This window comes from Dermacentor andersoni, chromosome 1 (assembly GCF_023375885.2).
Source record: "Dermacentor andersoni chromosome 1, qqDerAnde1_hic_scaffold, whole genome shotgun sequence".
In the NCBI taxonomy this organism is placed as follows: domain Eukaryota; kingdom Metazoa; phylum Arthropoda; class Arachnida; order Ixodida; family Ixodidae; genus Dermacentor; species Dermacentor andersoni.
The window spans coordinates 91,555,206-91,568,755 of NC_092814.1; the positions used below are offsets into that span (position 1 = coordinate 91,555,206).

General features: G+C 45.5%; 1 protein-coding gene across 4 annotated transcripts in view; it reads right to left on the reverse strand.

Annotated features, from left to right (window-relative positions):
* The window catches only part of Not1 (CCR4-NOT transcription complex subunit 1), a 122,591-nt gene that overhangs the window by 20,557 nt on the left and 88,484 nt on the right, over window positions 1-13,550 (reverse strand). For all 4 annotated transcript variants that reach the window (XM_055061772.2, XM_055061771.2, XM_050191829.3 and 1 more), the window contains 5 exons: window positions 11,424-11,579; window positions 10,916-11,062; window positions 10,731-10,835; window positions 904-1,020; window positions 611-820 (listed from right to left, as the gene is read on the reverse strand). In XM_055061772.2, the coding sequence (XP_054917747.1) occupies window positions 611-820; window positions 904-1,020; window positions 10,731-10,835; window positions 10,916-11,062; window positions 11,424-11,579 (735 nt within the window). The remainder of the gene's footprint in view (window positions 1-610; window positions 821-903; window positions 1,021-10,730; window positions 10,836-10,915; window positions 11,063-11,423; window positions 11,580-13,550) is intronic.

Sequence of the window (13,550 nt, forward strand, 5' to 3'; positions counted from 1 at the left end):
CCAGAAAGCAAGGTGGAAGTCAAAATGCTCCATCTCGGGTCACAGCTGGTGGAAATGATAGGTCAATGCTAGTTCACTGCCGAGAATTAAGGGAAAAGATGACTACACAAAGGTCAGCCTGTTTCCTGGTTTGCTATAAACTTAGTATGTTTCTTGCACCTAGTTTTTTTTGTACCAAGGCAATCTATATCTATCTGAGCACCTATTAATTTCAGAGAAGCTCAGTAATTGACAGCTGGGCTACAATTATCTCCACTAAAAATAAGGCTTGCATTACATCTAACATATGAGATTATCCATATTGCATACGAGCAGCTCTACTAAACATGAGAGAAATATACAACTCTTACGATTTTCTGTTCCAGACTCACAATGGGGCAACACCTAAGAATCCTTTCCTGGACCATCTGAATTCCAAAATTGCTGAAGGCCCAACGAAAGATCAGAAATTTCTTTTGCACCCCCACACAAGCAGGAACCACGACAAACATTCATCCACATCTGTGTTCCTTTGTGTGCCCTGTTCGTTATCGTTGCTTTCAATTCAAGATTGTAAACCAACTGGCTGACATTGCTGCTTTCTTGTTGGCCTGACAAGTTACAAACGTACCTTCTGAAGCAGAGCCATGGCTGTAACAGCTTCCCTTGAGTTGCGTGCCACCAGCACTGCTTCATGCAGCACATGCAGGGCTGCAACTTGTGGGTTTGAGGGCACAACAGTACCTAGGAGCCCATGAACTTGCTGTTCCAGCTCAGAAACTATCTTGTCATACAAGTGTGTCATGTCATCCACAGAACTTGCAAAGCCACTCTGTCGCACCTGTGCAAACAACACTGAGCTATAAAGAGACCAATTTATAAAGTAAACAAATGGGAAAAAAAGTATTCATTAAGGCAACTAACCACAGGCTTTGGAAGGAACAAGGAAGGCTGATCTCTTTCAGAAATAGGCTGGAATCCAGGGATGTTCCGTGCAAATTCCTCATATACTGCCATTTGTTGTGGAGTCACACCGCCAACCTGCACACATAGTACACTTAAAGGAAACCTGTTTCAAAGGTAAGGCTGGGACTTCAGCGAGTCAGCATTACCATACATTCTCGTACAAGGGCCACAATTTTTAATATAGGGGTTGGACTTCCTTAGATGCAGGCAATAAGCCAGTGAAAAGTAAATTATCTGCTTTGAAAAACAGACATGCTCGCTACAATACACAATTTGTTGTTGCTGGCACATACTCCAGTAACCTTGAAATGCAGTTTCTGACATAGCTTCATGCACAGTGTGTAGAGATATTTGATGTTTTAGGGCATAGCAGCATCTGAGGCCATACTGTCATACACAACATTTGATGATGAAGCTAGGGGTTTTACGTGAAATGTGCTTAGAATGACATGAAAACTAATGCTGCATGGAGGAAGTGCAAATGGACAAGTCACTGTGTGCCAGGATATGAACGTTGTGCTGACAGTAACATGTTAAAATGATTGAGTTTTCTGCTGGCTAGCTTTGTTAACCCTTTGAGGGCCGATTTTTTTCAGCATATGCGACCACACAGGGTTGATTTTTTTTTATTGCAAATTCCAATTCGCCTGAGGGACCTATTTCGAAAAAAAAAAAAAAAAAAAAAATTACCGTAATTTTTCTAGGGTGACCGTAAAGTGAGAATAAAATATTTTGCGTTGGTATACATGTACTGTTTATTCGTCAATAACAACAATAATAAAAGGAAATAAACTTCTATGAATAAAAAATTTGATGAATTGTTATACATATAAGGCTTAGAAAATGCACACGAGAATATTTCGCAAGTGTCAAATGTTCCTGTACTTACACCAATATTTACATCTATAGCGTAATCGAACTGCGTAGACGAGCGCACACACACACACACACACACACACACACACACACACACACACACAAACAAAAAAAAAACTGTGGTTGTGTGCCCGTCAGAAAAGCAAAATGTGCGACAAACTTGCACTAATCTTCATCTTATTGGCAACGAGAGGCAATTCGTTTTTGCAAGTCTCCAAAAAAAGAAAAGAAAAGGAAACGCATGCACGGCGGAATCCTTCCTGTGCACACCCCCGTGAGCATTGAACGAGCGAGAATCAGGCAGTCGCCCTTTGAGCGATTAGTAACGAGATAACCATCACTTTTGCGAGAACAAGAAGGCGAAACCGCCTGCGAAACAAAACCCAAACCAACTGCCGCCCGCACGCCAATGCGCGAGCGGTAGTATATAGACGAGCCGGAGCAAACTACCTCTCAAACAAACCGTGGAACGAAAACCGAAAAAAGGAGGTGCGAGAAAAAAATTCCCTGTATTTCCACATAGTGGCAGCACATGTCAGAAAAGAAAAAGCTAGGAAATTGGCGCGCGTTTTAAACGTACAGGCGCCGTCGTAAATAAGCGGCATCGACCATTTTGGACTTTTTTGCGGCGATGTATATTTAAGTCATTGACCCTCAAAGGGTTAACACTTTGATGGCACATATAAATACTCCTAAAAATTTTATTTTCTATCTAAATGTGCAACACACATACAGAGAATAAACATAAAGAAAAGAAATATTTTGCAGAAGCTTTTTCAGCAATAGGAGGGAAATCACAGGCAGGACACAGGAAGTGGGCTTCATCTCATGCCAACTAAGACATTTGGAATTTGTACAGACAGCTCGTCATGTGTAAACCATAGGTTTACATTTCATTTGCTTTACATCATGTGTGCGACAACACTACAGTCGGAGATCTTACATACGTCTGTGTGAGCACTCCTGGTGTGCAGGCCGCTCAATAGATGGCGCCACCTCTGTGTGAATGCCATGCAGAATGACACCCCACACACAGTGGTGGGATTGCTGCTACAATTGCTCAAATCTGCTACATTCCGTTAAAGCTGCTCTAGGATGAGCCCCCCCATGCCATGCAATCTCAGACCATGGCGAAGATGAGTTGCGGTCGGCACCCCAGGTGGCGGTTGCTACCACCTAATGAGCTCATTACTTTTCGAAGCGAGATCGGGATGCCTTAGAACATGCACCTATAAAGTGAGATACAAGACGGAAGAAGAAGCATGTGCTTGCTGCGGTAAGGCTAGGGAGACTATGGAGCATGTTTTATTAGAATGCGAAGACGTCTACCCAGCGGTTGATTTAGGCACCACTGGCCTCCTTGAATCACTTGGGTTCACCGAGAGCAGTGGAAAAGTAAACATGTCCACAATAGGCATTAGTAAGAGGCGATTAGAGGATTGGTGGAAGAAAAGTAGGGAAACGTCAAAAAACGGGGACAAAAAAAGCACAGTTCGAAATAGGGGATCAGAAAACTTGGGTGGGGTAGTTCATAGTGCTTTTTTTTCTTGTTTTTATTGTTTAACCTAGGTAGGACATTAGGCAGTATAATAGCAAGAGCTTGGTGGCGCAACCCACCGCCCCGTTCCAAAGGGGATGCTCATAACATCCATCAACCCATCCATGAGAGGCATAGCGTGAGATTTTGTGGCGGATGGACGTGTTTTTCCATGGCTCCGTGGCAGTAACGAAATCATAAGTTTTTTGTGCATGCTTCGAGCTTGCTTTTGTTTTTGATTTCCAGATTTTTTTTAGCCTTTAAATAATAATTGGGTAGTTTCCTCTTTTTCTTTCTTCTTTCATGTGCGCGGATGTGTTTCGTGTATATTTGGTTTTGCAGGAGAGTCGGAGCGTCCTTTCACGCCACGTGCTTCAACATGTGCAATTGGGTGGTACGTCAAGTCAATTATAGCCTTTAAATAGCATTTTGGAAGTGGCAAGGCTAATAGCTATTAGTGGTTTTACTGTATGTGCTTTGGTATTGGGAATACTTTGGTAGGAAAGTGAGAGCGTGGCCATGCCGTTTAATATGTGAAAACGTGGCATACCTTAAGTCTGTGTGGCACTGATTGCTTTTAAAACATTGGCGAGAATTACTTAGTGGCATTTTATGGATTTAGGTAGTGTGCATATCGGTTTTTGCTAGAAGGCACATGCTCTGCATTATTATAGTATTTGCATTAGAAAAAGCCGTACAAAACATGGCAAGAAAGCCGGGAAAGCGTACAGTGTGTGGGGGGTCCCTCAAGGCAGACAAGGGGACAGATGAGAATGGAGAGGGAATTGAGTAAATAGGCTCACACTGAGATGTCGATGCTAGGCTGAACAAAGTGGAGGCTTTCCAGGATGAGCTTGTCAAACAGGTTGAAAAGCTCAAAAATGAGCTAAATATGGAGCCTGATGCACAGAAGGTACTGGAAAAAAGAATTCAAGCAGCCAAGGAAAAGTTGAACAGGGCCGCCATTGTGAACGAGAATGGTCATGACAATAGAATGCAGTCCCCTGACGTGACAGCAGAGGGAGTGCCAGCAAAGTACGTGGTATGCGTGCGACGTGGTGAGGGGGTAGCTGGAAAGAGCAGCACCTACCATAAGGTCGCCACGCGGAAAAGAGCAGGAGTGCAGGGGTCAATGCCCCTGGTCAAGTCCAAATCACACGGAAAAGGACAAAGGGAAACAGGGAGAGAGTGAAATTGTAATTATCACTGGCGACTTAAACCTGGTAAGGTGCTCAGAAGCAATTCTGGAGAGAGTGAAAGGCGATAAAACAGTGGCGGTAGGGACATTTCCAGGTTGGACACTTGGGTTCTTGAATTGTACAGAGAAGAATTAAGAGTTAGTGGAATGCATAAGTACTGATATTCAGGGTTTCGGGAATGATGCTGAAAGTATCCTATTAGATGACACAAATGCCCACATACAGGATTTGGATGGCTATACCGACAACAACGGTAAGTCAATGCTAGATCTTTGTGAGCAATATAACTTTGTTATCGTGAATACAGGGCATAAGTGTGAAGGGCAGATCATGTGGGAAGTACCGTAAAAACCGGAATATAGGTCGAACTTCTTTTCAAAAAAACATTGCGAAAAGTCGACACTCGTCTTATATACCGGACATTGGCGGAAAAACTACGGAAGTCTTGCAACAATGGGCGGATGAAGTAAACAGCCGCCATCGCCATCAGCAGCAGCACGGCGTGGCGACATTGTGGCACCGCAGTTTTGCGTTTCCATTGTCACAAAGTTGTATTTGTTAAAGGCTGCTTTCTCACATTTTGTTTCAAAATGAGCGGAAGCCGACGGCAATTCATCGTCGCCTTCAAGAAAAAGGCGATTGAGTACGCGGAAGCCCACGGCAGCCTGGCAGCACAGCGTGAATTTGGAGTATCCGAAAGGAGCATTTGGAACTGGCAGAGGCAGAAGCAGCGTATTACAACTTGCAGCAACCAAAAGAAAACGTCATTTCGTGGGCGGACCGCAGAACTGGTAGACAAGGTTGCGGAGTTCGTCCGGGAGCTGCGTGTAAGATCGCTGCCGGTGACTGCCGAATGCATCCGTTTAAAAGTGGTACAGATCGCGCGCGCCTCTGGACTGGGCAGCGAGAAGCACTCGTCATCCGACTCTAGTTTGGACGACTCTGTTCAAAGGTGTTGCTCTGATGCGGAGTACCGCTTGCGCATGTTGTGTCTTTCTTTGTACTGTACGCCCGGCCACTTTTTAACAGTATCGCGCGACCATCGACCTGCGTGTTTGTCAGCACCTTATCATCACGGCACTGAGCGGCGAAATAGCGAAAGTAAGCGCATGTGTACACATGCGCGTATCTCTTGTTTCACCGCTCAGCGCCGTTAATAAGGTGCCGACAAACACACGGGACGGTGGGCGTGCGATAATATTAAAAACTTGGCCGGGTGCACATGCGAGCAGCATTTAAATGAATACTGTCACCATTGTGCAACCGGCTGGGTCGCATTTGTTTCAAGGCAAGGGTGTCTCTGTACTTTTGCCATTGAAAAAGATTTTTTTCATTTTTAGAATTCGTTAGTTGGGGGATCGACCTATATTCAGGTCCGACCTATAGTGCGGTTTTTACGGTAGGCAATCGACCATTGATTACTGTCTGATGACAGAAGGAATTTGTGATAAGTTGAGAAAAATGGTCATTGACGAGGAAGGGTATAGCAGCATAGGGAGTGACTATAAACATCATTTTGAAAATGGGATATGTAGTTGGGAAAGAGAGCAAGGAATGCAAAATGGCCAGTCCAAATTTGAACGCTGAACAAACAAATATAGTCACAATATTGACATGCGTATGTACGTAGTGCCTGTGCTGTGTTCTTCCTTCAGTCCTAGTCTTTAGCGCTGTGCACACATGTCGATATTGAATCACCAGCTCACCCAAGTTTCCACCTTATACAGTCACAAGCGTCGAGGAAGAACTTTGCAAATGGCCAAATAAAGAGTGGGAATATAGTGAGCTTACAAGCGTAATAACGACAAAAATACAGAAAGAAAAACATGTTCGTTGAAAACGAAAAAAACTGAAAAGCTGGTGGAACAGGGAGATATAAGCATAATAAAGACAGAAATACAGAAAGATAAACAAAATGTTTGTTAAAAGGAAAAAAGAAACTGAAAAGCTGGTGGAACAGGGAGATACGAGAAGTGATCGCCGAACGACACAAAGCATCCCAAGAGCACAGGCAGCCAAAGAAGGCGCAGTTGCCGCAGGATGAAGTGGCCAATAAATGGGAAGTATACCGGAAGAGGTCTATAGTTCAAATACTGGTGGAAGCAAAGATAAAAGGCGAAAGTAAACGTTGGCTGTCAGAAATACGTAAGAAAAAGAAGGCTGCACCTAGAATATTTTGGAACCACAAAGTTATTAGGCAAGAAGTCAACAATACAACAACATATCCTAGACAAAGATAGAAACAAACTGGAAGGAGAAGTGGCATTAAATTACACCCGAAAAATAACAGCCAAGTCTTTCCAAGGCAATGATAAGGTTGTACTTGATGAAAAAAAGAGCATGAAAGAGAATCAGATGGAAAAGGAGCTGGTGCTGACAAATTTTAACTGGAAGAAAGCCGAAGAGAAAATTCCTAAGCGCACAGCCACAGAGATAGACGAGGTACCCGTTAGGCTGATTATCGTGTCTGCAAAGTATTACATCACTATGCGCCGCGGAAAGATCTGAAATTTCAATCCGAACGCCGTATCCCTTTTCCCTCGCAGCCACCGTGCTCCAAGCCGGACGGTGACGTAAATGTTCCCCTGTGTCTACGTAATCGTCTCAGGAGTGTGACGTCGCTCGTGGTGACACGTGACTTCAAGAATTATTCAAGACAACAGCTGTTATCTGTGCAATTTGTTGCTTGAATTGACGAACTAAAGTTTAGAGGAATAATAAAATACACACACAGAATGTCTGTGCTTTTTGTTTTACTTTACACCAAAGCAAGAGCGATGTACCTCCGCTTCATCTGCTTGTTCCCACGGTTGTGCAGTCATGTGCCCAGGTACCCAAACTATGCCATTTTCTACCGTGTTCCAGCACATGATCACGCTCTGCGATCCACTTGTTCTGCCTCGGTATTCATGTAGCACTCAATTATACCACTAGTCATGTCTCCTTGTGCACAGCCCTGGTGAGGGGCCCTTCAAAAGAGTAACTGAGCAGCAAGCCGCACCTGTCCAATGAAGATCGGCATGTTCAAAGCTAATACCATATCAGCAATGGAAAGGTTTTCCAAAAGGTGAACGAGTGTGATTTGGTAGCACAGCTTTGGGTGGTGCCAAGGCATGTGCACTGGCATGTGGTGAAAGCTTGCCACGACTACGTCGGATATTTTGCTGTGGTCAAAACATTGTCGAAATTAAAGGAAATTACTGGTTTCTAGGCATGAAGCGATATGTCAGACGGTACATCGCCGCATGCATAGAATGTCTTTTTCAGAAGGTTCCTGGTGCGAAGTGACAGGGCAAGCTGCACAGTATTGACAAAGTCAGCAAGTCAGTTGATGGCTTCACGAAGTTTGTGCCACTACGAGCAGTTCAGAACACATTTGCGGGGCCAGCCGCCCAGTTTCTTTGCGATGTGGAAAGCCTTTTTGTGCAACCAACTATGGTGATCACCAATCACAGGACTGTGCTGAAATGGCACCATATTTACTCTACAATCATTTTCTCCCTCTCTTCTCGGCAGCGTCACCTCCAGTCGCGTTGGAGAAACGTTTCTCTCCTTCCAGTTTCCCAGCAGCAGTTCGCCGACAAGGTAGCTCAGAGAGGCCTAGGTATCGCACGTGTTTTTCGTCATAATCCTAGCGACCAGCGTTCAGCGGAGGTCTTGAGTCGTGTGGAGCAACGCGACACACGATGTTCCTAAAGCGGACAGTTCTGTCGCTCGGTGATAAGCTGAATATTATCGAGGAAGTGGAAAAGCGGCATGGAGCCACGAAAGCCAGCATTGCCCAGGACTTTGGGATACCCAAATATTCACTTAAGAGAAACCTGGCAAACAAGGTGGTGATATTGCAGAATGCCAACAAGTTCGGGCTCAAGTGGAAAGCGGCAAAAGAAGGACAGCATGAGAAGTTCAGAAAAAATTCTCGTCAAGTGGCCGCATCAAGCACGGAGCTCTGCGATCAACGTTGACGGTGCCATTCTAAAAGAAAAGGCGGACCTTGTGGCATTGAGTCTGGGCATCGACGACTTTCAGGCATTGAACAGGTGGCTGGATTGCTTTAAAAAACAAAACAGGATTGTGTACAGCCGCTCCTGCAGAGAAAGCACTTCCGTGGACGTTTCGACGGTGAACGAGTGGATGGAGTCGCTGCCGGAGATGATTGCTGCATACAAGCCCTGCGACATTTTCAACGTCGATGAGAGCGGTATTTTTTACCATATGCAGTCCGAGCAAACCCTTGCATTTAAGGGTGACAGCTGTCATGGTGGCAAGCATAGTAAAGATCGTGCGACGGCACTATTCAATGCTAACAAGGATGGTTCCGAGAGGCTGCAAGTGCTCATTGTTGGAAAGTTTGCAAAGTCGCTGCCGTGCAGCTACAACTTCAACAAAAAGGCGTGGATGAAATCTTCGCTCTTCAGCAATTTTTTGCAGCAGCTGGAAAACAAAATGGGTGCTAAGGCGAGGAAAATCCTGCTTTTCGTGGACAACGCACCGTGCCACCCACCTGATACGTCCAGCCTGAGGAACATAAAGGCTTTTTTTCCACCCAATTGTAGAAGCCGGTTGCAGCTGCTGGATGCCGGCATCATTAAGTGCGTCAAGCAAGGGCACAGGAAGCGGTTAGTGCAGCGTCGGCTGGCGGCTATGGAGCACAGAGAGTCGGAAAAAAAGATTACAGTGCTCGACGCCATGTATTTTATTGCCAGTTCGTGGAACACAATGTTGCGAAGCACAATCGCTAACTCGTTCAAGCACTGTGGCTGACTGCCTCCTCTGCTGCGGACGCAATCACCTCAATGCCACTCAAAGCCGATGCAGGCTTCACCGATGACGATTTCGAGGGTTTAAACCTCACCACGACCTTCGCAGAGTATGTGGAGGCCGACGACAACGTTGCAATCTGCGTCGAGGTGTTGCTGGGTGACGCCATCGAGGAGGCTTTGCCTAGTGCCGACACCGCTGTGCCATCGGACGAGGACAACGACGATGCCACTGATACCGTGACTGTGCCTATCACGTTTGCCGAGGTGCTACGGCACATAGACAGCATCCGGAACTTCATCTGCTCACGTGACGCCGTAGAGGACCTCCTTTTGGACATTGCCCAACTCGAGCGAAAGCTCTTGGTTCACAGATCAAACAAGGTCCAAAAGAAACTTACTGACTTTTTAAAAAGTTAGCGCCGGCTGGCGGGAATCGTGGCAGTGGGCAGTGGAGTGCCGTAAAGGTTCGTTTGAATAAAGTATGATTGGTATCTGTACTGCAGTATTAATTCTTATCGCATTTACTTTTTTGGTAATTTGGGTTTCCAAGCCCTGCAGAATATGTTACTAGTTTACATTGAAATTTCTCGTAAATCCGTCGCGCAACATAAGTAGTATTTTTATAGGCATAATTTATGTTTGGATTTTATGACGCCCGCATTTGACGACACTTTTTTGTGGTCCCGAGAAAGTCTTATAATCAGGGTTCCACTGTATGTTGTTACAGGCTACTCTGTGTAGAGAAGGTTTATTGGGACGCAACCAACGGTCCTGAGCACCAGTCGAGGTTCCATTATCGCTAGGCGAACGTCGACTTCTCTCTTTTACCCCATGTCCCACTACTGCTGGTGGCACATACCTTATTTCTGTCCAATGAAAATTTAGTTTCAATACATTTGTTACACCTCCACCATAATGAAAATTGCACAGCTTGATAACGAGTTCAAAATTTCCAATTCTGCAATGAGTTTTGTTATGTTTTCAAGCTGTGGACTCCATGCAAAAACTCTGTACAGGAATGCCATAGATGAGAAATTTAACTGTTTCATGTCTAACATACTTGTAAGGAACCTATCCAGCTACTCGACGTTAAACATTGTGAGAAACAATGAAAGTGAACTAGTTAAATGGCAACTTACTGATGCTTCGCGCGAACACCCCGCCGTCTTCGTGATATTACTAAAAATGTTTCCATATATTATTCAAAGTTTCAGGTCAGGTGCAATCAGAAGTGTTTCGATATGCAGGCGATAGGTATGTTCTTTTGATCATTACTTTCTTTCGATACGCTATCTAGTACACAATTGTGTACACAGTGCCTGAAGGGGATATAGATTTAGAACAACACTGAGAGACACAGCCCTTGAACAAGAACGTATGGTATGAACATGTAAGAACTCGAGCCCTTGCCTTGAGCCGAATCTGCTCAGGCATCCTCTCAGCTTGGTATGTCAAGACGACAGGGTCACAGTAGCGCCGGCCTTCACTGCGAGCACTCTTGCGGATCTCGTATTCCTATGAAGACCAAAAATGCCTCATTTAGTGGTGTCGTAAAGAATGACATCCCACCTGCACCAAGTCTCAAAGGTACATGCCTGGCTAAGCTTCTTGTCAATCTCGGGGATGGCTTTTTCGATGGCAGTCTTCTGGATGAAACAGCAGGCGAGTTCCACATTCTCTTGAGCCACCACTGTGGTTGCCTGTTCTAAAAGCTCCTTTTGGGGAAGGCTTGCTCCTTGAAGCTGCATTAAAAATTGTCTTATGTGAACCTCAAAAATAGCAACACCACAACTGACTCAATAGAGTGCAGCATAACAGCCAGCCACTTCGGCACAAAATTAGCTAATGCCCCTGCACTCCTCAAAAATTTCAATGTAGCTCTGTAGCAATATCCTGCAAAACCATGCAAAGCAAAAGAGAGAGAGAGACATGAAAGTGTATGAATGTTGGTGCTTAGAATTAGCAGCATTGTACTTGAATGCAGCCAAACATTTATTTAAATTAACGAAATCTGCATTTTATTTTTTCACTTTAATGTTTTGAGATTCAACTGTACTGTGCCAGCTCATTATGATTACTTCAATTGGGATTCAATGTACTTACCCTCAGTGCAGTGTGAAAGGCAGCTTTCAGATTGTTGCTGATGGTCATCAACATTGGATCTCGACAAGTAATCATAGCCATCCCAGCTGTCAGGCTCCGCACCATGTGGTGGGCTGCTGCACGCAATCTGGACTCTTCAGGATCCAATGCGAAGTCCTGCACATAGAGATGCAAAAATATTCAATGAATTCATGTCTTAACCCTTTCGCTGTCGGACGTTTCTGGCCGTGACGCACCCCCAGTGTCGGCTTGGTTTCAGGGAACGAGCATAACAGGGAATGAACATAGCAATTCATTTTTGATCATGATTGGTATACAAATAACATAGTCAATGCAATATGCACATTTCAGTGTTCTGCAGCTGTTGTTAGTAAACATCATCATCATCATCAGCCTGACTATAAAATCCGTTCAACATCCGAATCTGACGATGCGGAACCCTCTTCCTCTCATGCGACTTTGTCCGAGTCCGAATCCGAGCTCGGCTCGTTTTCTGAATCGGAATTCAGCCACCGCTCCCATGAGCAGACGAAGGTCCCGCGCGCCGAGCCATCCGAAAGTAACCGCGCGCAGGGAGGATGCGCTTTCAGTCGCCCGCGCAACGGAGAGAAATGGGACGTTGCGTGATCAAGAAGACAGAGGGAGATGGAAAAAGGCTAAACAAAGTTCGAAGGGCTTTACGTTTATTGCTGCAAGTCGGAAGCGAGGGTGCGGCGAGAGAGCGAAAGCAGCAATCTAGTCACCCTTTTTGAAGAGGCAACGGCACGTGCGCCTGAACTTGACGCGCCGTAGCAGGCACGCCAACAGAAGAAAAATAAAAACCTTCAAACCAGCGGAGATTACAGAACAACCCTTGAACCCATAACCACACGCGCGCGACGCATGATCCAGCGAACGCGGAGCCACCGCGCCACTCGACAAAGAGAAAGTGGGGAGTGGCAGTCGCACCGTACTCTTCAATACATGGACTAACACAGGTCGGAGCGAATATACGAACTTGTAGAAAGAGTCAACAGATGGCGTGGCCAATACAGGAGCGCCTGCTTTGCGCTCAGGCGCGAAATTTTGAACGCATGATAGAGAACGTACCGGTACGTCAGTGACACCGTGGGGGGGAAGCGCGATGACGTACCGGTACGTCCGTGACAGCGAAAGGGTTAAAGGGGCCCTGAAACACTTCTAATCATAGAATGGCATCACTATTAATGTACATTGCCCAACAAAGCTCATGCGACAAAATTTTTTAGAATCCTTCAACTGTAAGTGGAGTTATGGCACCGATACTTGAATTTATCTCTCTTCGTCTTGGCTAGCATGCTGGAAGCTAAACTGGAGAAGCCAAGAGGGCAAAGCCCCGGCCAAAAGTTGTGTTGTGGTGGCGATAGGGCTCGTTGTGGCACCTTGTGGACTATACTACGCAACACACCACTGCCATCTCAGAGGCTATGTGCAGCAGACGCAGCAGACGCAGCTATGCGCAGTGCAAAGATTAAACGATTTTCAATGCGTAAACATATCTATGCCTACATTTGAACATTCGTCCCTCTGTCACCTAAGACGATTGCTTTCAAGATGGGGCCCGCAGCAGCGAGCGAATGTACCTTTGGGTTGTCTCTTGCTTCAGCACAAAATAAATGGCGAGAACACAGTGCACAGGAAGCTATCAGCACTCGCTGCGTGGTGTCTCCATCGCAGATTGCTTTCAAGATTGCCAGAGTACAGTTGGTCACGGTTGATAATGGCTCGACGCAGATAGATAAGGCAATAAGGTGGGATAACGGCTTATGATCGGAATGTCGCCACACCTTGCCTCATCAATTCACCTTGCACCACCAACAGCAGGAGATCGTGTCACCGCAGCGCTGTTTATACTGGTCGGATGATATACCGTATTTACTTGATTCTAAGCACCCCTTTTTTTTCACGATCACGATGCCGAAAGCGAGGGGGGGGGGTGCTTAATTCAAAAAATATAAATGACCCCCCCCCCCCCTCCTTTTCGTGGCCATATGTCAACGAGACGGGCGTGAGAATTAACATTTTATTTGGCAACCATTCAAAAGAAAGATACCTAGGTGCGGACAGCGAACCTACTGCTTGTATGCGTTCACAACGCAACATGCTCCT